Below are 24,169 nucleotides of genomic sequence, written 5' to 3' on the forward strand. Positions count from 1 at the left end.
TCAGGGCTTCCTGGACTCAAGACTTTTCATGCTGAAACTATTGTTGTGGATGGTGGTCACCCCTGCTGAGGAGGAACAAAGATGACAGCCTGGGGCCAGAGCTCTGTCATCAGCTTTGTTTCTAGATTCTCTGAAGAACCACATCGTGGGGAGCTCTCAGCCCAGGCTGCTTGATATAGGGTTTCTACCAGCAACCACTTCCCAACAGACCAAAGCACCAAGACTTCACTCAGGCAGCACCAGGGTCCTATCTCTGGGAATCCTGTCAAGAAGATGGGTTGGGTGATAGGCTTGGGGCCATGGTTTCTGGTGATTAAAATAGCTGAATGGCAGGCGAGTGAGGACACGGGATCCTGTTGACCAGTGACACAAGGACTTTATTTGGTTTGTAGGATAAAGACGGCACATAACAGGATAAAGAACAGCCTGCTTCTTGCCCTGGGGCACCTCCGGGGTGTGTGTGTGTGTGTGTGTGTGTGTGTGCTTGTGTAGGGTAAGGAAGGACAGTCTGCCTCTTGCCCTGGGGCACCTCTGGGGCACGTGTGTGTGTGTCCTTGTGTGGGTGCTGTTGGCTTTGCAGCAGAGGGCATCTGCAAATGACAAGAGGATGTGGTGGAAGCCAGTCAACTGCCTGGGGCCACTGACCGCCTTGTCCTGCCCCAACCCCAGCTGCCCCACCCAGTGGACAGTGGTTGTTCACCCACGTCCGCCTGGCTGGCCTGCCAGGTCAGAGACGCATCTTCATCCCCAGGCACAAATCCATCTGCTGGTGTCGATTGGGAGGGGCAGTGTAGAGCAGTGGGAAGAGCAGGACCTCTGGCCAGTGGTTTGGCCTTGTCTACTCAGGGGCACTTGTTACACACCTGGACAGGCAGAGGGGGCAGCATGTGCAAAGGCCCGGAGGCTGGAGTGTGTGTGTAAGCACGTTCATGGAGGCGGAGGAAGCCTGAGGTAAACGGCCTAGGATAAGAGAAGGCACAAAGACAGGAGTCGCAGCAGCTGTCCACTGGAGGTGACGGGGTCTCTGGGGCTGCACAGCCTGATGGGAGGAGTTGCCTCGTGTGCTCCCTGGGGCAGCTCGTAGGTCCCAGTCACTGACACTCCAGTCAGCAGTGAAGCATATTCCTTCAGACACATACAAATAGGTAAGCCAGCGTGGACACATGCTTATTTATCCTCGTCTGTACGATGCTGTCGTTGTGTGCCATTCCACAGCTGAGCCAAACTCGAGCAGCCCCTCCAACAGGTTTTCAGAGGCAGTGAATCCCACAGGAGGAGATGGCCCAACCTTCTCCTGTGGAGCAGGTGGTGGACTCAAACCACTTTCCTTGGGGATTGCAGAGCAGTTTTTTACCACTTGGTCACCAGAGTTTCCTGTACGATACACTTCTTTATTAGACTTATGAAAGGAGCTGGTGCCAACAGAAGCTTGTTCCTTCCTGACTGTCTCACCAGTAGCACGCGCCTGCCAAGCTTCCATCATAAAGGAGTTCTGCAGGTTCCCAACCCCAGAGGACATAGCTCTGGTCGTGTCCTCCTTCCAGGAACCAGGGACCACCATACACCTCACGGCAGCAATGTAGGTTTTCCCAACAACCACAAACACTAAGCTCCTACCGGCGAGTTGATCAAAACTGTGATAGTGTGATGACATCTAGAACTTGGGCTTTGAAGTTCTCTCTATCCTGAGGATGAAGGAAAACGTCCTATTTTCAGAGAAATATGCAGACTGCCAGAGAATACAGGAATAGCAAGTGGCCTGGAGAAGAAAATGTCAGCTCGTCACAGACATAGCCTTGCTGGCCGGGTGCAGCGCCGGTTCCTTCCGCCTCGCTTGCATCACTCGCTCCACAGGAACACCATCTGAACAGATACTATTGTTATCTCAGGACAAACAGGAAGGGTTGAAACCCACCCCAGATGTAAGCGCAGCAGCATATGCCAGTCGACATTTCTCTAGGAATTGAGGAGGGACATATGTCTGCAGTCAGTACACGGCTCCCAGCCGGCTCCCGGCGGGCAGCCTCCAGTGCCCACGTCACACTCAGGAGAGGGTGACTCCTGAAAGCAGAGCACAACCTGGGCCTCCTCGCGGCTGTGTGAACTGTACGGGGCCAAGTCACACCAAGGAGGGGGTATTTGTGTATAAAGAACTAGCCAGAAGGCTGCCCTGTGGACTAGCCTGTAGCAAGCCGCACTGCTGACCCGAAGGCCGTTTAAGTCCATCAGCTGCTCCTCAGGAGAACGATGGGCAGTCGCCTCTGACACTGTATTTACAGCATCGGAAACTCAGTGGAAGGTCGCTATGAATCAGACCTAAACAGAAAGGAATGAGTGGCTGACATCAAAGCAGCTGTATAGAAAAGACAAGCGTACATGAGAATGTATTCATAATTGCTGTTGTTTTTCTTGGTATGTGCCATCAAGACACCTGCAACTCATAGTGACCCAACAGTTCTGAAACCAGCCCTATCCTGAGGCAGTCTCAGTGACTCTGACACACCTAATCCCATTGCCTCAGTTACCATGTCAATCTATCTCATCCAGGCTCTTCCTCTCCTGTGCTGTCCCCCATCCCCTCCATCCTTCCAAACATGGTATTCTTCTCCAAGAACTGGTCCCTCCTGGTCATGTGCCCAAAGTATGTGAGATAAAGCTTTAAAACCCTTGCTTTCAAGGATTTCACCCTCTCCAAGAAACACGTATTTGTTCTCCTGGTGGTCCATGATATGTTCAATACTCTTTCTAAAGCACCACAACTCAAAGGCATCACTTCTTCTTCTGTAATTCTTAGTCATCATCATCAAGCTCTCTGTAATTGCGAAGACCAGGGCTTGGATCAGGTGCACCTTAGTCTCTAGACTGACATCATAGCTTCTCAGCACTCTGAAGCAGTCTCTGACAGCAGACTTCCCCAGTGCAATTTATCTTTTCATTTCCTGATGCTGCCAACAAGAGTGTTGACTGTGGAATTGAGCGAGCTGAAATTACTAACAAAGTTAATCTTTTTGCCATGCATGGTGATATCTTTGTATTCTTGATGTTGAAGACAGTCCTTGACTTTGTGCAGCAAGTGCTGCAGGTCCTCCTCAGATTCAGCAAGCAGGGTTGTGCCATCTGCATAACGAAGCTTGTTGATGAGTCTTCCTCCAATCCTGATGCCACATTCTTCATAAAGCCCAGCCTCCTGAATGACCTGTTCTGCATATAGATTGAAACAGTATGGAGACAGGACGCATTCCGGACACACGCCTTTCCTAATTTTGAACCATGCAGTGTTTCTTTGCTGTATTTTGTTGACTGCCTCCTGGTCCAAATTTTGTAAATTTATTTATCTTGTTGTTAGGTGTCATCAAGCTGGTTCCAGCTCATAGCAACCCTCTGCACAGAGAATGGAACCCTTTCTGGTCCTGTGCCATCCTCGTATTCTTTGCTATCCTTGATGCCATTGGTACAGTCACTGTGTAAACCCATCTCGTTGAGGACCTTCCTCTCTGCTGCTGGTCTTCAGCTCCGCCAAGCACAATGTCCTTCTCCAGTGGCTGCTCCTTCCTTGTGATATAGCCAAAGTATTTGAGAGGAAGTTGCATCAGCTTTACTCTTAATGAATATTCTGATTGTACTTCTTTCAAGACAGATTTATCCACTGATCAGGTAAAACAAAAAAAACTCATTGTCATCAAGGCAGAATCGCCGCCTGGCTGACTCTTCAGCAGGTTCTGGTGAATTTCTACAATCTGAACAGGAGGAGGTTGCTCATCTTTCTCCCTCAGAGCAGCTGGTGGGATCAAACCTCCCACCTTTAAGTTGGCAGCACAGCTCCCTCCCTGGGCCACCAGAGTACTCTGTGAGCTATTCCATCTGCTTCACCAACACCACATGCAAATAAGCAACTCTGCTTCAGACTTCTCTATTCCAGCTTTTGCATGTCTGTGAGGTGATTAAAAATACCACGTCTTGGATCAGATACACTTTAGTCCTCAAAGTACTATCTCTTTCTTTTTAATTTAGAAAGATATTTATATTATATATTTATAGTTATTATATTTATATTATTTAGAAAGACATTATCCCATACAGGTAAGCCTATCCACACCAAGCCTAAAAAACTTTCCAAACCTTCTTCTCCTATCAACTCTTCTGGTTCCAACATGACATAAGATACTCTGATATATTTTCTTCTTGAAATCATGGTACATCTAAATGCTGAATCCCTGATTCTGTTTGTTGTGTGCCATTGAGTTGGAACCAACCCATAGCAGAGCCTCTAGTGGGTTTTCAGAGGCAGTAAATCGCACGGGAGGAGATTGCCTATATTTCTCCCATGAAGCAGTTGGTGGATTTGAACCATGTACATTTGTGTTGTCAGCACAATTCCTTACCACTAAGCCACCAGAGCACCCTCTGTTAAATAGAGTACTTCTTTACCTTTTACCTTCATAGTGATATTTAAATATGGTACTTATTCCTTTTACCTTCAGAGTTGCCTCCTTCCCATGTTTTTCAAAGTATGTAACTGTTTCATATGCACAGAAATTAAACTTGAATTTAATTTTTTTATAATGTAGGATGTGCTCTGCAGTGAATCTTATTCAGTCCCTCACTTTGTTACTGTCCCTCTAGTTTGGGATCAACCATATATAATGCAATGTGCACATGATAATCAGTTGCTTTAAATTATACCATAGTGTCCACCACAGTTTACAAATCCATTCTCCCACTGAGAATCCAGAAATCAGCCCATCTACCTATAGTCAACTGGTTTTTGACAAGGAGATGAAATCGGTGAAGTGGGGAAATGACAGCCTTTTTAACTAACAGTGCTGGCAAAATTGGAAAGCTATCTTCAGAAAACTCAAGCAAGATCCACACTTCACTCCATACATAGAAATCAACTCAAAGTGTGTCATGGACCTAGGACTAAAACCAAGGACTATAAACTTCATTAGAGAAAAGCTTGGAAGAACTCTAGAAGTCCTAATCCACAACATAAACAGTCTTCTAAGCATCCTGAAAAATCTACAACCAGGAGAGGATAAAATAGATGAATGGGACCTTCTAAGAATCAAATCCCTATGCACATCCAAAAACTTCTCCAACAGAGTAAAAAGGGAAGCCACAGACTGGGAAAAAATATTTGGTAATGACATGTCAGATAAGGGACTTATATCTAGAATCTATAAAATATTCAAACACCACAACAAGATAAAGGTAAACAACCCAATTGAAAAATGGGCACAGGATATGAACAGACACTTCACCAAAGAAGACATTCAGATAGCAAACAAACACATGAAGAAATGTTGAAAATCCCTAGCTGTAAGAGAGATGTAAATAAAAACAACTATGAGATATCATCTCAGTCTAGTAAGAACAGTAAAATTTAACAAAAGTACAAACAACAAATGCTGGCAAGGTTGTGGAGAAACTGGAACCCTTATTCACTATTGATGGGAGGGTATAATGGTACAACCACTGTGGAACGGCGGTATGGCGCTTTCTCAAAAAATTGGAAATAGAAATACCATTTGACCCAGCAATTCCTCTACTGGGAATATACCCCAAAGAAACCATAACTGCCACCCAAGCAGATATATGCACACCCATGTTTATTGCTGCTTTGTTTACAGTAGCAAAGAGTTAGAAACAACCTAAGGGCCCATCAACAAATGAATGGATAGAGAAGCTGTGGTATATTCACACAATGGAATACTATGCAGCATTGAAAAACAAATGCATTGAAAGACTCACGAAATATTACCCAAAATAGGTGACCCTGGAGGACATTACGCTGAGTGAAATATCTCAGTCACAAAAGGACAAATACTGCACAGTGCAGCTGTTGTAAAAGAGAATTGACATAGGGCTTAGGGGGAGACTGAGAAAAATGGGATAAATAATATATACTGCATTGAAACAGATGAGGGAGAGAACTGTTTAAAAAGGATATATAATTAGGTATTATTGTCATGATAGGAGTCCAAAACAAAGGCTGCATAGTGAAGTGGACTTGGCGGGAGGGATTGTATAACAATGAAAGAATTTTTCTTTTACTTTTCAAAGAGAAGAGTGAACTGGAGGGGGAGGGGTGGGCAGGGAGAAAAATGCAACAATGAATGAATGGAAATCCAAAGTCTCTGTAAACTTTCATTTAAATTAATAATAATAAAAAATAAATCCACTCTCCCACTGTGGACACACAGACAGTGGACCCCTGGGGACTCTTTAGCACTGATAACGCTACAATGAACATTATTGAACAAGTCCCTATCTGTCCTCACATTGAGCTACATGAAAATTCCTTGGTTTCTTTGGATTCCTGGACTTATTGAAATTTTGTATTATTAGAAGAGTTTTTTTAAAAAGATTTTACAAAGACATGATATAAAATATAAATACTATAAATCTGTAGCTAAAGCAACTATCATTTTTTTTTTCTTCAAGACCTCTCTTCATTGTTCCTTATGTTTCTCTGTCTTGTCTTTTGTGGATTGATTATATGCTGTGATTCTATGTTTTTCCGACCTCAGCTTGTTGCTGGTGTTTGCACATTCTTTTAGAGTTGGCACCTGAGATTCTAGCATATATTTTCAATTTAAAATAGTCTGCAGGGCAATCCTAGGGACCAAAGAGGACAATATGGTTTGGGAGAGAGGGCTGCCGTCAGGTGAGAGAATCAACCCCAGAGCCAGCACCTCAGGTGTTGGGGAGGGAGGGCCTCGGGAGGGAGGGCCTCCCCTAGAGAAAATTCCTGTCCTTGAGGATTCTTGATACTGCAAATCCATCCCAGGGACCAGAGAGGACAAGAGAGTTTGGGTGAGGGGCCTGCAATCAGGTGAGAGACTCACTTTCACAGTTGGCGTGCTAGAGAGGGCACTGCCTTTAAGGGCCCTTAGTTTTTCACACTGGACCTTTCCTCTTTATTTTACCAATCCCTGCCTCTACCCATCAAATTGTACCACCCTATATTTAAACCTTCCCTTGGATCCTCGTACACACTGTACAATAATAGTCCTATACAGTATCAGTCTTTACGAGACTGGGTTAGTTCACTTAGCATAATGCTCTCCAGTCCCTCCCATAAATACACGTGCATTTTAATTCTAAATGCACTTTAAGTCTTATGTAATGAGATAGATGTTATATTGAGTATTGAGAGGATACATTTTGTGCATAATTATGTATATTAAATATGTATATTGAAATACCAAAACCAGGTATCATGTAAACAGTATACAAAAGAAAATTATTTCTATTATGATCATTATTATTATCATTATTTCTATCAAACAAGGTAGACATTAAGAGAAGCAGTAAAGGAAGAAAATGTAAATGAAAGTGTAAATCGATTCGCAAGATAAAATTAATTTAAAACTATGCCCATCCCACCAGGGAGGCATCCCTTCCTTAGAATAGTCCATCCCATAAGATCAAAAAGAATTTGCCCAGAGGATAAAGTTTAGCATCCAGGAAGAAGGATGGAAGAATGACTGCAAACCAGAACCACAGCATAAAATGGATAGAATGCAATTCTGTTGTGGGTATTACAATTAATGTAATAAAACAAAACACATGTCTGCTTTTTAAACTTTCACTGAAATCATAGTAAAAACCTAAAAAAAGTCACAGCTTTGGAAACACGCTCTGTGTGTGTGGATATCCATCCTAAATTTACAGCCTCAAAAAAGAGGAGTGAGTATCCTCATCATCAGAGTATCTCTGCCATCATGCCCGCGTTTGTGGTCCACACTAACGTGCCTCGCGCATCCGTGCCCAGCGGACTGCCCTCTGAGCTCACCCAGCAGCTGGCACAGGCCACCGGCAAACCGACCCAGGACATCGCGGTGCGCGTGGTCCACACCAACTCATGGCTCTTGGTGGCTCTGCAGCCCGCACAGCATCGGCACGATCGGCGGACCTACGCCAAGCTGCTGTGTGTCTGCTTTCCCAGCGGCTGCAGATCAGCCCCGACAGGGTCTACATCAACTGCTGTGACATGAACGCGGCCGATGTGGGCTGGAGCAACTCCACTTTCACCTGAGGGCCACACTTGCCTGCCTTGGTCTGTAGTGGCCCTGACCTTCAGGTCCCAAGCCAGCCCACCTCCCTGTGAGGAGAAATAAATGGTTTAGAGACACACAAAAAAGTAAATAAACAAACATATTAATTAACTAATTAATTAAGAATAAATAAAATAGCATGACTGTGATTCAGAGCCAATGAAAGAAAATAGCAGCAGTGACTTTGTCTTGTTTTGTTTCGTTTTTCAAAGGAGAAATAGGCAAATTTAAAATGGTAGTAAGATGGTAGTAAGAGGCTTCCCCACTCCTCTGTGAGTTTGCCGTAGTTGGGTGGCCTGTATGTTTCCATGGTATTAGACATGGTGACACTGGTATTTCAAATGCCGGGCCAGTGGTCAGGTTTCAGTGGAGCTTTTAGAGTAGAACAGACTAAGACGCAGGGCTGGCCATCCTTCTGAAAGAACAGGTCTGAAAAAAAACTCTATGAGCAAAGGAAGAACATTGTTGAATATAGTGCCAGAAGATGAGGTTCTCAGATTGAGGGCATTTCAAATGTGACTGCGAAAAGCTACTTCCTGAATGTAGAGTCTACCATAATGACAAGGAGAAAGTAAAGCTTTCATCAAATAAGGACACCTCTTTGGGGATATGACAAGATGCACATAAGTAGAACTAGCTGCAAACATCTATTAATATTTGGAACATGGGTTGCATGAAATATTAACCTAGGAAAGTTAGAAGTTGTAAAAAATTAAATGGGCTGTGTAATGATTGCCATCCAAGCAGTAGCAAGCTGAGATGAACTGAAATGAACCATTTTGTTTCAGATAATCCCATGCTCTACTATGCTGAACAACAATTAGAAGAAGAATGGTATGGAATTCTTCATCAAAAAGAGCTTCAAGGTCATACTGCAGCACAAAGTTCTGAGTGACAGGATACTATCCATATGCATACAAGAAAGTCGTGTTGATAAAACTATTGTTCAAATATACATACAAAAAAAGTAAAAGAAACTAGGAATTGGTAGGAAAAATAATTTCTACCAACTTTTGCAGTTGAAATTGATCAGAAAACAATGCAATTCACATGTGTTAATAATAATTGGTGATTGGAATGCAAAAGTTGGAAACAAAAAAATATCACTTAGATAACAAAAAAGATTGAATGATAGACTTTTGTATAATGAATGATTTATTCATGGTAAATATATTCTTTAAAAAATGAATGGTGGCTATGTACATGAAATTCATGTGATGGACTACAGAAAAATCAGATTGACAGCATTTGTGCAAAGAAGAAGCTCAGTATTGGCAGAAATCAAGGTCAGGGGCTGACTGTGGAACACCAACTACTCATACGCAAGTTCAAACTGAAGATTAAAAAAAACGAAAATAAGCCACAAGAACCAAAATACAACCTTGACTGTATTGCAGCTGAATTTAAAGGCCATTTTGAGAATAGATTTAATACACTGAACACAATGACTGAAGACAAGAGGCGTTATGGGATGACATCACAGATATAATCCATGTAGAAAGAAAAGGGTAACTTCAAAAACTAGGAGAAAAGACCAAAGTGGATGTCAGAAGAGACTCAAATTTTAATTGGAACCAGAAAAAGAAAGAAAGAATACTAAGATAAGAGAGTGGATCAGACTTCCAAGAGCAGCTCAAGAAGATAAAGCAAAATATTATAATGAAATGTGTGAGGAGCTGGAGTTAGAAAACCAAAGGAAGAAGAGCTTGCTATTTCTCAAGATGAAAGAACTGAAGACCAAGTTCAACTCTCAGATTGCAACTAAAGTTTTCAGTGGGGAAAATCTTGAATGACGCAGGAAGCACCAGAAGAAGATGGGAAGAATACACTATACCACAAAGAACTGGTTGACAAAGAACCATTTCAGGAAGTAACATGTGATGGAGATAGTACTGAAGGAAGATGTCTATGCTGCACAGAAGGTACTGGCAGAAAATCATGCCCCAGGAATTACTAGAAATCGATTGAGGTGTTTGAGGAAACGATGCAGCCCTAGTTGGATATGCTCCCTAGTGTCTACCAAGAAATATGGAAGACAGCTCTCGGACCAACTGACTGAAAGAGATCCACATTCATACCCATACCAACAAAAGCTAATCCAACAGATTATGGAAATTATAAAATATCATTAATATCGCTCCACTCTGGAAGTTGGTTGGCTGATTGGCGGGATGGCTGGTGTCTCGATGGTAGCTCGTCTTGGGGGCAGTAAGGAAAGGGAAGTTTCTGGGGTCCTTTTCGTTGTGTGTTTCTGTTCTTTTTGCCCTTTAAAAGTGGGTGCATGGCCCAGAGCCTTAGACTAAGGGTCAGTAAGGGTGGAGCCTGTGGAACCTGTTCCAGGCGGTAGCTTAAATTCCTGTAGGGCCCTCAAGCCTGCACCCCTCACGTCTGTCTTTAATTGTTTTTGGTGAAACATTCTTCTAGGTCGTATAGCCCTGGTCTGTCCACTTGCTGTACAGAGGTAACTCATGGTTTCCATGAAGCTGAACTCTGTGACACTGATGTGTCAAATATAAGAATGGTTACCCATGGTGGACAGTGTTTGGTGGAGTTCCCCAATTAAAACAAGCTTGGAAGCAGGAGTGGCACCCACTTCAGAAATAGCTTGCCTCTGGAAACCCTATGAACCTGGAGAAAGGATGAAAGTTATACACGTGTCCAGGTCTTTCGTTCACAGGGTCTCTATGAGTCACCTATGACTCAATGGCACTTAACAACAACAACATCATTAATATCAAACACAAGTAAAATTTTGCTGAAGATTATCCAAAACTGGCTATAACAGTACATCTCCAGGGAAATGCCAGAAATTCAAGCTGGATTTAGAAGAGCCCAAAGCACAAAGCACAAGGAATATCTTTGCTGATGTCAGATTCATTTTGACTAAAACCAGAAACTATCAGAAAAATGTTTACTGTGTTTTACTGACTATATAAAGACAATTGACTGTGTGGATCATAACAAATTATAGCTACCACTGAGGAGAATAAGAATCCCAGAACATTCAATTGCACTCATGTGAAATCTGCATATAGACCAAGAAACAGTAGTCCAACTAGAACAAGGAAACACTGCTGTTGTTGTTGTTGTTATGTGCCGTCGAGTCGCTTGCGACTCATAGCGACCCTATGTACAACAGCCCTAAACTCCGCTCTGTCCTGTGCCAATCGCACTGTCTCTGACTCCCATCCCAATTATCCCAGTCACTGAATCAATCCACCTCATAGAGGGCCTTCCCCTCCTGCGCTGTCCCTCCACACTCCCAAGCATGATGTCCCTCTCTAAGGACCGATTTCTCCTCACAACATGTCCAAAGTATGTTAGATGGAGACTCAGAATCCTTGCCTCCAAGGAGCCACCCGGATTAACCCTTTCAAGGACAAATCTGCTTGTTTTCCTAGCAGTCCATGGTATTCTCAATACTCTTCTCCAGCACCACAGCTCAAAGGCATCAATTCTCCTTCTATCCTCCCTGGTCATTGTCCAACTCTCTGATGCATAACAAGTGATTGCGAAGACCATAGCCTATATCAGACGCACCTTAGTCTCCAGAGAGACACCATTGTTCTTCAGTACTTTGGAGAGGTCCCTAACAGCAGACTTTCCCATGGCAATGTGCCTTTTAATTTCCTGGTTGCTGGTGCCAAGACTGTTGACTGTGGAGCCAAGCAAACTAAAGCTGTGGACAACCTCAATCTCTTCACCATCCATCCTGATGCTGCCAATTGGTCCAGTGGTGAGAATCTTTGTCTTCTTGACACTGAGCCTCAATCCATATTGTAGGCTGCAGTCCTTGACACTCTGCAGCAGGCGCTTCAGGTCCTCTTCATTTTCAGCAAGCAGGGTTGTGTCATCCGCATAACGCAGGTTGTTGATAAATCGTCCACCAATCTTGACCCCACATTTCTCCTCATAGAAACACTACACAATTTAAAATCAAGAAAAATGTGTGTCAGGGTTGTATCCTTTCTCCATACCTTTCCAATCTGTATGCTGATATTTGAGAAGGTGGATTCTATGAAGAAGAATGTTGTGTCCAGAGTAGAAGGAGGCTCATTAACAATCTGTGTTAGGTAGATGACAACCTTGCTTGCAGAATGTGAAGAAGACTTCATGCACTTACTGTGAAAGATCAAAGACTATAGTCTTCAAATGGTTTACATCTAAATATCAAGAAAACAAAAATCCTTATCATTGGACTAATAGTAACATTATAATAGATGGAGAAAAGATTAAAGTTGTCAATTATTTCATTTTACTTGGATCTACAGTCAATAATTGTTGTTGTGTACTGTAGAGTTGGAAATGACCCATAGCTGACCTTCTGACAGGTTTTCAGAGGCAGTTAATCACATGGGAGGAGATGGCCCATCCTTCTCCCACGGAGCAGCTGGTGGCCTCAAATCACGTACCTTCAGGATTGCAGCACAGCTTCTCACTGGTCATCAGAGTGCCTCATAGTATATTGTTGTTGATTGCCGTCAAGTGGCCCATGACTCATAGTAACTCCATGAACAAAACACCTGAAGCCTTTCTATAACTATTGTTTCTCCAAGTTCTTAGAGTTTCCGGAAGCATGTGGTGTAGGAAGTGGCTATCACTCCTGCTTCCAAACCTGTCTTAAAACCTGGGAGCTCCACCAAACACTGTTGATCCTGGGCAGCCATTATGACATTTGAGACCCCAGTGGTACTAGGTTCAGCATCACAGCAAACCACGATTACCTCAGTGCAGCAAATTGACAGAGGAATGCTATCAATGAATGTTCCTCATGGTATGTTGTTGTTGTTTGATGCCGTCAAATTGTAGATGACTCATAGCGACCCTATGAACGAACGGCCTGAGCACTGTTCCTACATAGAGTTTCTGGAGGCAAGCCATTTCAGAAGTGGATGCTGCTCCTGCTTCCAGGCTTGATTTAGTCAGGAAGCTCCAGCCAACACTGTCCACCACGGGTGCCCATTACCACAATTGGCACATCACTGTCACAGTCTTCAGCATCACAGCAACCACGAGTTACCTCTGTACAGCAACACACAGACCAGTGCTATACCACCTAGAAGAATGTTTGACAGGAAAACAATTTGAAGCTGGCCGAGGGCCACAGATGAAAATCACCCACCTTTGGCTTGGTAGCATAGCTTCCTTTCCACTAGGCCAATGTAGCTCTCTCTTGGTCATCGTCATTGTTATTGTTGTTTGATGCCGTCGAGTCATAGACGACCCTACGAATGAACAGCCTGAGCACTGTTCGTACATAGAGTTTCCAGAGGCAAGTCATCTCGGAAATGGATGCCGCTTCTGCTTCCAGGCTTGATTTAGTCGGGAAGCTCCAGCCAACACTGTCCACCATTCTCATGGTATAGCAATCAATAAATGAAAAGGCGGTGGGGAAACCTTCTGTCAAGGACCTATCAAAGCACTAAAGAGCAAGGATGTTGGTGTGATGTCTTAGCAACAACTAAGGTGCTCTTGATACAAGTCAGGGTACTATTATGTCACATGTGCCTGAAAGTTAGACAATTAAGGGACAGCAATGGAAAAATTGGCGTCTTTGAACTGTGATTGGTGAAGAATATTCAATATAGCACAGCCTTCCAAAGAACAAACAAATCTGTCTTGAAGAAAGTACATCCAGAGTGGTTCTTAGAGGCAAGACTGGTGAAACTTCATCTCACTTCCTTTGGGCATGTTTTCAGGAGAAACTAGTCTTTGGAGAAAGGCATCATGCTGGCAAAGGGAGAGGGTCTGAGACAGAGGACGCTCAGCCGTGAGCAGACTGACACAGTGGTTGAACCAATGGGTGTAAGCAGGGCAGAGGCAATAAAGGTGTCACAGGACAGGACAAGGTTCAAATCTGTTGTTCATAGAGTAGCTGTGAGTTGTAGTTGACTTGATGCACCTGACAACAACAACAATAAAGATACTTTGACAAAATTGTCTTAGATGACTGACAGAATTTCTGACTTAACAGTTAAGACTGTGTGAGCAGCAAAAGAAAGTTTACTTAGTAACGGTTACTATGTGGAGTATTATGTCTGATAAATGCAGAATAAGCATTCCCCTGATGTGTAACACAATCATCACTCCAGGGGTCCATATGCTGCCTGCACAGTCCACGTCCACAGATTGCAGAGCATTTCCATCCTATGGAGTATACACTTTACTCTGAGGTATTGAGCTAGCCGGTAATACCAAAGAGCTAGCAAAAATTCCCCAAGAGCCTGAAACACAGATGTCACATGTTCCAAACATCCTTTCTGAGCCTCCATATCTGTATTCCATGTGTAACTTTTACAAATCATAACTGATAAATCCACAAGCATGCCCCCCGGCCCGTGAGGTCCCAGTCTCTTTCCTCCCACTCCATGTAACTTCAAGGTGCCTCAGGCAGCCTGGCGATCTCCTGCGGAGCCTCTGGGAGGTCTGGGGAGCATCCTTCTTCCTGGGTGTGAGAATGCGTATTTGTGTGTGTGTACATGTGATCACATGTGAGTGTGAGAGTGTGCATACATGTTCACACATGTGTGTACCATGCATGATAGCATGTGTGTGCACATGTGTGAGCTTGTGTGCAGATGCACGTGTGGGCGGGTGTGAGTGTGGAAGTACTAATATGTGACAGAGTGTGAGTGTGGGCTTGAGGATGCCTGCACTTCTGTGAGGGACGTGTGTGTGCATGCATATGTGTGAGTGTATGCACATGAATAAGTGTGTGTGAGGGGATGCATTCATGGAAGTATGTTGTGTGTTTGTGTGTGCAGGCTTGTGTGGGTGTGTGTGCATGTGTGAATGTACCGGAAAATGTGTGTGACTGTGTATGTGTGTAGGTGCATGTGTGAGCTCTGCAGGCATGTATATGTGAACATGTGTGTAGTGTGCATGGTGTGTGTGTGTGTGTGTGACTGAGTGTGTATATATGAACATGGGGGTTCAGACACCATGTCACTCCCTGAGCCCTAAGACCCCTTCCCGATATTGCATGGTGGCCCCTCTTCTCTTGGGCTCTTCCCTCAGCACCACGTTCCTCACTTGGCACCTAGGAAATTCCTGGTTCAGCACCTCCCAGTGAACTGTGAGGGGTGGGCAGGTGTGCCAGCTGGTGGGACCCTGCCACCGAGAGGGGCTCTGGAGAGAACCAATGGGGAGGCCAGCAGGCAAAGGCTGGAGGCATGGGGAGTGGGGCCCGTGTCCTTTAAGAACCTGATAAGGAAGCAACAGGAAGGACTTCGAAGTCCTGTCCGGGACTCTCACACTCAGCTGAATGCCGACTTTCTTCCTAGAAAAACAAACAGGTGCCAACAGAAAGGTGTGGGCAAGAGGGCTGAGTAGCTGACAGCCTGCCCACTTCTTTGATGTCTATATATAAGGAGCGTTCAGGACGCCCGTGACCCTGTCCTCCCAAGGCTGCGCTCCACTTGCCACCATGTCCTCGCTCCTGTTCCAGTTCGGGGCTGGCCCTGTTTCCCTGTTCCTGGTTCTCTGTCTGCAGCTGGGAGCCATCAATTCACAGGAAAGCACGTGAGCCATATTTCCCCTCCCCCCAACACCCAGTGGGGGTCGTCTCCTGCCTGCAGACCCTCGTCCCTCCCAGAAAACCTTCCCAAGCTCCAGTCTAGAAAGCTCAGTGGGAGCCTCGTCTGACCCCCTTCCATCCTTCAGAACTCATCACGACCCTCTCATCCCCATGGGGCTCTTTGGGAACGAGGTCCTCGGAATGTATATAGGCTGCGGTAACAGGGGTCCTGTCTTGTCTGAAACCTGCCCCATTGTTCAGATGTCTATTCCCTTGTACAAACACCCTTTTCTCACACTGGCTCCTGGGAGAGAATGTTGAGCTCTGCCAATAGCTCACAGTCCTGCTGGGATTCCGTCAGGGACTTGCACTGCTGGTTACATGAGGCTCATAGGCCAGCAGGGTCCAGGTCCACGTCCTTCCTGTCCTGAAGCCTGAGTGAATGTGAGCACATGGGCCTGGGGAGGGAGGGAAAGAACAGGGAAGGAGCAGCAAAGTTGGGAAACTAGAACTTCTTGGGGTATGTGGCCAGGTGATAAGAGTAGTCACCAAGTCCTATCGATTTCTCTAGAGGAGCAGAGCATCAGGTGCGTGTTTCTGGATGGGGAAGTTGACAGTGTCCAGAGGGAACCATGTGGGACTTTGACCAGCCAGGAGATGGGGCGGGTGGTAGCCCAGGTCCGCTCTCATGGTATGAGAGGCAGCGTGATGCTGAGAACAAGCTGTGCTGATGAGGGGACTAGCTGTATCATCTGCTAGGACTTACACAATCTTAGCAAGAAAAGGTATCATTCAGGAAAACAGTCAATTCCCAGCAAAGCAGGAGGTAGCTCACCCCAGCTAAGCTGGCCATCCTATTAGTCCGACATCCCTCCATCCTAAGGAGGCATGCTGGAGGTACCCTGTCCTGCAGTCCAGTCTTTTTCCTAGAGCAATGGCAGGAGAAATGGAGTCTGCTGGGCTTGGGATGAGGTGTATTTACAGCTGAGAGATCTGTAACTCAAGGAACTGAACCATCTCATCTCTTCCAATACCAAAGGATGTGGGAGGTTCTTGGAGGAAAGTAGCTTTGCTGGTCTGACTTCAGCACCCTTCGATGATGAGTCTCATCCTCCATCACCTCCTTGGCTCTCGTCTCTTCCCCAGGGCAGTGGTACAGGGTCTGAACCGGGGAAGCAGGGGTGTTGCAAAAAGAGCTCTCATATCTGTGAGTAAGTTCTCTCCAGGGCTAAATACATACAAACCCCTGCATCCACGTTGATGCCAAAGACGGGGAGGCTGGCTCTTCCTTCTAACACAGAGCCTTCAACTCATTATTTACCAAAGTTATCAAAGACCATTCTATTGCTAATAGAGCTTTCTCCTCCTAGTGTGACCCAAGCTCTCCCACTTGGCAGATCCACATCACAACATGTAGGGTTTTAGCTGGAAATTAGGAGGCATCCTATTTCTCTTTTTGGAAGAACATGCTTAATTTTACATTTAAAAATCCCAACTTGTTTTGTCGTTATTAACAGTGTCACTGAGACGCCTGCAACTCATAGCAAACCTGTGTTTACTGGCGCTCTGCCCTGCCCTGCCCTGCTCTGTCCTCACTGTCCAACCATTGTTACAGCCACGGTGTCAATTTCTCTTGTTGAAGGTCTTCTGAGCTTTTCCTGGTCTCCCACTTTTCCCATAACTGAGATCTTTTTCCGATGGACTGATGCCTCCCGACAACACACCCAAAGTATCTGAGAGGAAATGTCCCCGGGTTGCCTCTAAGGAGCACCCTGGTTGCACCTCCTTTCAGACATACGTGTTTGTTCTTTCAGCGGTCCATGAGCTACTTGGTGCTCCTCTCCGACACTACAGTTCACGGCATCAATTCTTCTTCCGTTTTCCTTATTATTTGCTCACTTTCTCATGAATGTAAAGCAAGTGAAACATACTACGGCTTGGGTCAGGCAAACGTTAGTGTCTAAACAAGCACACTGCTCTGTAGCACGTTAAAGAGGCCCTTGCAGGCAGTCTTGCCTGGTGTAATATGTCTCTTGACTTCTTGATCTCTGCTGTCATGGGTGTTGCTTGTAAATCCAAGTAAAATGAAGCAGATTATTACACTCTACTTTCCCACCTATCCTGATAGTCCTCATTGTCCCACTGGTGAGGATTTTCATTTTCCTCAAGTTGAGGCATAGACCGTATGGAAGACTGGTCTCTCCTTTTTTTTCAGTGAGGAATTTAAGCTCTGTTCTGTCATCTACATAATGTAAACTTGATGAGTTTCCCTCCAGTCCTGATGCTATGCTCCTATTCATATAGTGCAACTTCTCAAATTCTTTGCTCAGCATACAGGCTGAATAGATATAAAGAAAACACACCACCCAGACGCACACTTTTCCTGATTTAAAACCACGTACATCCCCTTGCTCTGTTCCAATGATCACTTCTTGGTCCATGTATAGGTTTCACATGACCACAATTAATTGTTCTGAAATTCTGATCCTTACCAATGCTATCCATATTTTTTTATGCATAACTTGTTTAATTAAATGGAGCTAAATGCTTCAAAACAATCGACAGACATGTCCAAGAGATTCTGATGCCGACTCCAGTACCTTCCTCGGCATTCCCTATGCCTTCCCAGCCCTCCGTCCTCAACCTCGTGCTCTCTCTCCTGTGGACACTCAGATGACAGTGACCTGCTTCTCTCTCTTCCCTTAGCAGCTGGAGTGTGATGAATATGAGTCTGCAGTTGCAGAAGCGAGCTAAAGTGAACGAGGAGGTCCCCTTGACCCTGCGGCTGAGTACGGACGTGAAAGAGTGTATGGTGGTAAGTAGAACCCCTGAGCGGTACACACAGTGACTGGGCCCAGCTACTACATAGAGGCTGGAGGTTTAAACCCACCTAGCGATGTTTCAGAGGAAATTCATGGTGCCTGGCTTCCAAAAACACCACGAAAACTCTACAGGGCACAGGTCTCTGATACACACAGAAGCACATGACTCATTGACTCCGTCACAACTGGTAAAAGTGTGGCGTTACGTAGAGGTCCAGGGCAGTAAACGTAAGAAAGGTGTGGTTCCCTGAGTATGAATATCTCACTTTTCTGTTGCACTGTATAACTGATAAACCTCACCCATGGCACACCAGCTGAGTTTAAGAAATGCACGAGCTCAGGCAGGTGGCCATTCTCACTGCACAAATAAACTGAGATGCAGAGAGGAGGAGAAAGAGGTGTCAGGAGTAATGAAGGAAAAACAAAGAGATTGGAGTGTAGGCGCTGAGGGGGCTGGTCAGTCCCTCCAAGTTCCAGGACAAGAGGGTTGGGAGGAAGTGGGAGGGGCTTCTCAGAAGTTGCTCTTTAGAACAGGCTGAGGCAGGTGGGGAGAAGGGCCACGTCATGGAGACGCTGAGGACGTGGTACGGTTGCTCCTCTCCACATTCAGACCACAGCAGGTACATCTACATTGTGTCTCCCTCTGTTCTACTCTCTGAATCTGGTCCTGACTTTCCTTCCTAACAAAACCACACTCCTTCCTGCTTCTCCCCAGACCAGAAGTTGTGAAAGGGTAAAGAAGGAGTACTTATGCAAGTCCCAAGGAGCTCTGATGATTCAGTGCTTAACGAGCATAGTTAGAAGCTGAAAGGTGGGGAGCTCTGGTGGCCTAGTGGCAAGGAGCTGCAACTACAATCCCAGAGGCACACGGTTCAAATCCACCAGATGCTCTGCCGGGAAGGGGAGGGACAATCTCCTCCTGTACCAGTCAGATCTGATTTGACGGTACACTCACACAAAAATTTAAAAAAAAAAAAAAAAGAAGCTGAAAGGTCAGCGGTTTGAAACTACCAGCTGCTCTATGGGAGTCTGCTTTGAGAAAAACTTACAGCCTTAGAAACTCTGGGGCTCAAAACCACTTGTTCTTGTTGTTATGTGCCGTCTAGTCGTTTGCGACTCATAGCGACCCTATGTACAACAGCCCTAAACCGTGCTCTATCCTGTGCCAATCTCATTGCCCTCGACACACCCATCCCGAGTACCCCAGTCACTGAATCAATCCACCTCATAGAGGGTCTTCCCCTCCTGCACTGTCCCTCCACTCTACCCAGCATGATGTCCTTCTCCAAAGACCTGTCTCTCCTTACAACATGTCCAAAGTATGTCAGGCGAAGCCCCAGAATCTTTTCCTCTAAGGAGCAGCCTGGTTTAACCCTCTCTAGGATGAATCTGTTTGTTTTCATGGCAGTCCATGGTACATTCAATACTCTTCTCCAGCACCACAGCTCAAAGGCATCAATTCTCCTTCTATCCCAAAACCACTTAGAGCAGAATTAATTGGAGCTGGAATTAACTCAGTGACAGTGTTTTGATTTGGGGAGTGGAATCCCCACATATCTTCCTTCCCTTCCTCCATGAGGGACCCCCTTTCAGGTGACACAAAGATTTCCATGGTAATAGTCTGTGATTCAAATAAGGGGCCAGGAGATACTAAGTAGAAAAGAAAGGTATGTTACATGTGGTTGCAAACATAATGGTGAAGTTACCAAGGCAAAGACAGGCTTCTCTCAAAAAACACCAGAATCTTCTAAGGCATTTGAGTTACATTCCAATTCACATGTGAAAACGTGAATTAACAGCCACGGACAGTGTTGCCAATTAAAATTCATTTTAGAGATGGTCTGTCTCGTGTGTGTGTGTGTGTGTGTGTGTGTGTGTGTGTGTGTGTGAGTGAGAGAGAGAGAGAGCGCAAGCGCGTGAGTGAGCGAACAGGGCACTGAGCAGAGAACCACACAACAACTCTGAAAAACCTTTCTCCTCTTCTTCTGGAACCCAAGCCCTGAGTGCTCATTGGGGAACTGACCTGGGGGACGGAAGGAAAGAGCATGGGTACATAGAGCTTTATGCCAAGGTCGTTTGAGATAGGTGATCAAAATGTGAAAAAATGCTAAGCTGAGAAGCTGCTCTGGAAATGACAAAAAATGGCACATGAGATGATTTTCTACACCTGAAATTGATAAAACTAAGTTTGTAAGAATAATGTCAGCACAATAAATAAATAAAATAAAGCACTCTTTCCAAATGCCACCCAAGGATCAGAAAAACTGCAATGAACACAAAAATACTGCAAACAAGTGGGAATTTATAGGAAAGAAATATTGTAAGTTCTGATCAATGGGTTTTTATTTGGAGATTGCAACAAAAATATATAGATATAAAAATGCTTTCATACGTTGAGTTTTTAAAAATATGTAATTTTTATAGAATAAAAAGTTCTACCATTTATTTAATCCTTAGTTTCCATTAATTGCAATGTTTTGTAGTTAATTTTTTATAAAGTGAGAGTGTAGAATCACAATTACAAAATCAAAATGTGCCACAGCCCCAATAACATGGAGAGGAGCCCTGATGGCATCAATTGGCCTGTACAGTTTCACCCACTTGGAAACCCAACGCACAGTGAGCTGCCGTTGATTCAGTGACAGTGGGACTCTTCTTGCTTTTAGAGACTCAACTGCGTATTTGAATACTAGATGATAACGTTCTTTTAGGCTGAGGTAAAGCTTGGAGAATGCGCAGGAATGAAGCCATTTCCTTCCACGGACCACCTTGCTCATCCCATGACATCTACAGGAACTTTCTGAAAATTACTTTTAACTGAACAAATAAAATGTGTTGGATGACAAAGGAAAACTACAATATTTATTAAAAGTGATCACATTATTAAATAATAATAATAATTGACAATGGCTAGAGAAGATAGAAGGAGAATTGATGCCTTTAAGTGTGGTGTTGGAGAAGAGTGTTGAATATAGCATGGACTGCTAAGAAAATTAACAGGTTCATCCTGGAGAGGGTTAAAACAGGCTGCTCCCTGGAGGCAAGGATTCTGAAGCTTCATCTGACATACTTTGGACATGTTGCAAGGAGGGACCAGTCCTTGGGGAAGGTCATCATGCTTGGGAGGGTAGAGGGACAGTGCAGAAGAGAAAGACCCTCTAAGAGGTAGAATGATTCAGTGACTAGAGTAATCAGGGTGGTTATGTCAGAGACAATGAGCTTGGCACAGGATAGAGCAGGATTTAGGGCTGTTGTACATAGGGTTGCTATGAGTTGCAGGTGACTTGACGGCACATAAAACAACAAACAACATTATTAAAACCAAATCACTGCTACCAAGACATATGTGATTTTTTATTAAAACACCACCTGTAAGATGACTACAGGAAAGTCATGTTTTGGGGGGAAGACTTCTGTGTGATGGTCATCACTGCTGCCTGTGAGCACATGACTCCCATGGATAACATACCACCTATGTCACATGTTTGCATTTGTTTCTATTCTACATGTGTTGAAATCACTATTCATGAAGATATGCTGTTGCAAATGTAATGGAAAGGTAAAGGCGACAAAGATAGGCTTCTCCCAAGTAACACCCAACACTGGGATCTTCCAAAGCATTTGAGTAGCATCCCAACTGTTGGAACAAGTCAACTCACAGCCAGGGTAGACTGGCCTGTTCCCTGATTGAGAGCTAGGACTCAGCTGGAGAGATAGAGAGGGAAACAGGTAGACAGTCTCAGCTGTGCAGCACGCAGCCCCTCCGATTAACCACCACACATTCCAGGCAGTGGCGACTGCTGGCCAGATCTCCAGATACCTACATCTGTGATGTGACAGCAAACATGATTCTCCTGGGAACCACGTCACATGTCCTCCAAAGCTACTGTGGTCTTTTGAAGACATTCTGATTGGAAAGACTGATCATACCAAGAAGAGACAAGTAAAGTATAGATGCAATGTTGTGTCTCCTGTTAGAGCTTCTCTTCACAGACCCCTCAGGTTCCTTGGGCTCCAGAAGAAAACTCCTGTGCTGAACACACCGCAGACCACAGCTTCCTGACCACAGAGCCCCTGAGACAATCCTCTTGATCTGAAATTGCAGTGAGCCGTCACCAGTCAGCTCCAGATTCCATCTGTTTCTCCAAACCCAGGGTGGGTAGGTGGTTGGTGCATCTTGCAGGTGAGGAAAGTGAGCTGGTCAGATGTCACGTTAACCACCAGGCTCACAGGCTGTGAAGAGCCCTCTCCCTTGGGGGCTACAGGTTTTTGCTTCTACAAAGTAGTGGACAGCTTACAGCTCATCAGATAAAAGTCAGGGCCTATTAGCTCCTGCTGCACAACCAGCTCGTTCAGCTGCCTGGACAGATGTTCAGAGAAAGAGACAGGAGAAGTCATCCTGCCCTTGAAAGGAGACCCTTGGCAAAGTGTCTGGCTGTGTGTGTGGATGCAGGTCAAGGCAGAAATGTTAATGCAACAGACTGCCCACTGCACCTTTGCCTACATAGCACCTGCCTTTGCCTTCTGAGAGCCTGCACCTCTTCCCTTTCCCGGCTGGTCCCACTGGCCCATTCCCACCTCTGACCCTGAGGACTCCACTTTGTTCTCATCAGGTGAAAACATATCTCAGAAGCGACAAGCAACTGGAAGGTAGTTCTCACACTTATACCTACACATCCTGTCTGTGTGATGATTACCCAAGAACTTTGTTCTGGGACATTCGCAGCAACAGTAAGTATAGAAACTGACCAGGGGAGAGGGCTTTCCAACAGGAAGAACAACTACAAAACTCAGCGTGCATGGGGCTGGAGAGCAGCAAAGCGTAGTGAGTGTACACAAAAGGAAACTACAAGAGCAGTGTACACGAGGAGGAGGCTACAGGGTCCGTAGAGGGGTCAGTGTCCATGCCCAGTGGAGCTACAAGCATTCATGGGCAAGAAAACTGCAGCAGAAGGAGAAGGAAGTTAGGAGTGGAGAAGGAGAGGAGAGTGGGGGGACTGGGGAGGACCTGCACCCTGATTCTAAAAGGAAGGAGTTTTAGGGGGAAACCAAGAAGGCAGTTGCCCAGTGGGGAGTTAAGACCAGGTCAGAATGTGAGGAGGGGTTATTCAGAGCTCCTCTTTGTTCTCTTCCAGCCACGGTGACCATTTGGGCAGTAGCTGACATTATTCGGCAGACAGGTATCTGCCCTGAAGACAGGGCTGTCATACCAATCAAGGCGAACCGTTTTTACATTTCTGAGACCTTGTGGATAACATCTTAAGAGACATCTTGACTCCTCCCCTGTGAGAAGGAGAAAATAAACTTCAAGCATCTCTCTGTCCTGTGTGTCCTTGTGCTTGGAGCTCCAGAGCACCCAACATTTTTAATGTCTTTATTGGGAAGTTTTGAGACCTTGACTCTATCTACCACATCGACAGTTATTGGGTTTGTGTTCCATTGAGCCAGAAATGACTCATAGCTAAACATGCAGTGGGTTTTCAGAGGCAATAAATCTCACAGGAGGGTGTTGTCCATCTTTTTCCCATAGAGCAGCTGTGGATTCAAACCACATCCTTTGTGTTGGCAGTGTAACTCTTGGTTGTTGTTATGTGCCATCAAGTAGACTATGACTCAGAGTGACCCCATACACCATAGCTCTGAACCCTGCTCTATCCTGAGCCAACCTCATTGCCCCACTTATTGCATCAATCCATCTAATTCAGGGTCTTGCTCTCTGTGCTGCCCCTCCACCCTTCCAAGTATGATATCCTTATCCAAAGACTGGTCTT

At 45.0% G+C, this 24,169-nt stretch overlaps 1 protein-coding gene and 1 pseudogene across 1 annotated transcript; both read left to right on the top strand.

Moving 5' to 3' along the window:
• Nucleotides 1-7,727: 7,727 nt before the first annotated feature.
• Nucleotides 7,728-8,041, top strand: LOC102872952 (annotated as a pseudogene).
• A 7,445-nt stretch (nucleotides 8,042-15,486) lies between these two features.
• PIP (prolactin-induced protein) lies at nucleotides 15,487-23,661 on the top strand. Its single transcript, XM_006887249.1, has 4 exons — nucleotides 15,487-15,581; nucleotides 18,283-18,391; nucleotides 23,012-23,129; nucleotides 23,534-23,661. The coding sequence occupies exons 1-4, from the start codon at nucleotides 15,487-15,489 to the stop codon at nucleotides 23,659-23,661; spliced, it is 450 nt and encodes a 149-aa protein (XP_006887311.1).
• The last annotated feature ends 508 nt before the right edge of the window (nucleotides 23,662-24,169 follow it).

Source organism: Elephantulus edwardii, unplaced genomic scaffold (genome assembly GCF_000299155.1).
Source record: "Elephantulus edwardii isolate Elephantulus edwardi_28Jun2011 unplaced genomic scaffold, EleEdw1.0 scaffold00055, whole genome shotgun sequence".
Classification (NCBI taxonomy): Eukaryota; Metazoa; Chordata; class Mammalia; order Macroscelidea; family Macroscelididae; genus Elephantulus; species Elephantulus edwardii.

What these genes read in the sequence shown, in the direction of transcription:
- PIP (XM_006887249.1), top strand. Translation starts at nt 15,487, where the DNA reads ATGTCCTCGCTCCTGTTCCAGTTCGGGGCTGGCCCTGTTTCCCTGTTC. An exon ending in ACGTGAAAGAGTGTATGGTG is followed by an intron (nt 18,392 to 23,011) that starts GTAAGTAGAACC and finishes TGTTCTCATCAG; the next exon opens with GTGAAAACATATCTCAGAAG. An exon ending in CTGGGACATTCGCAGCAACA is followed by an intron (nt 23,130 to 23,533) that starts GTAAGTATAGAA and finishes GTTCTCTTCCAG; the next exon opens with CCACGGTGACCATTTGGGCA.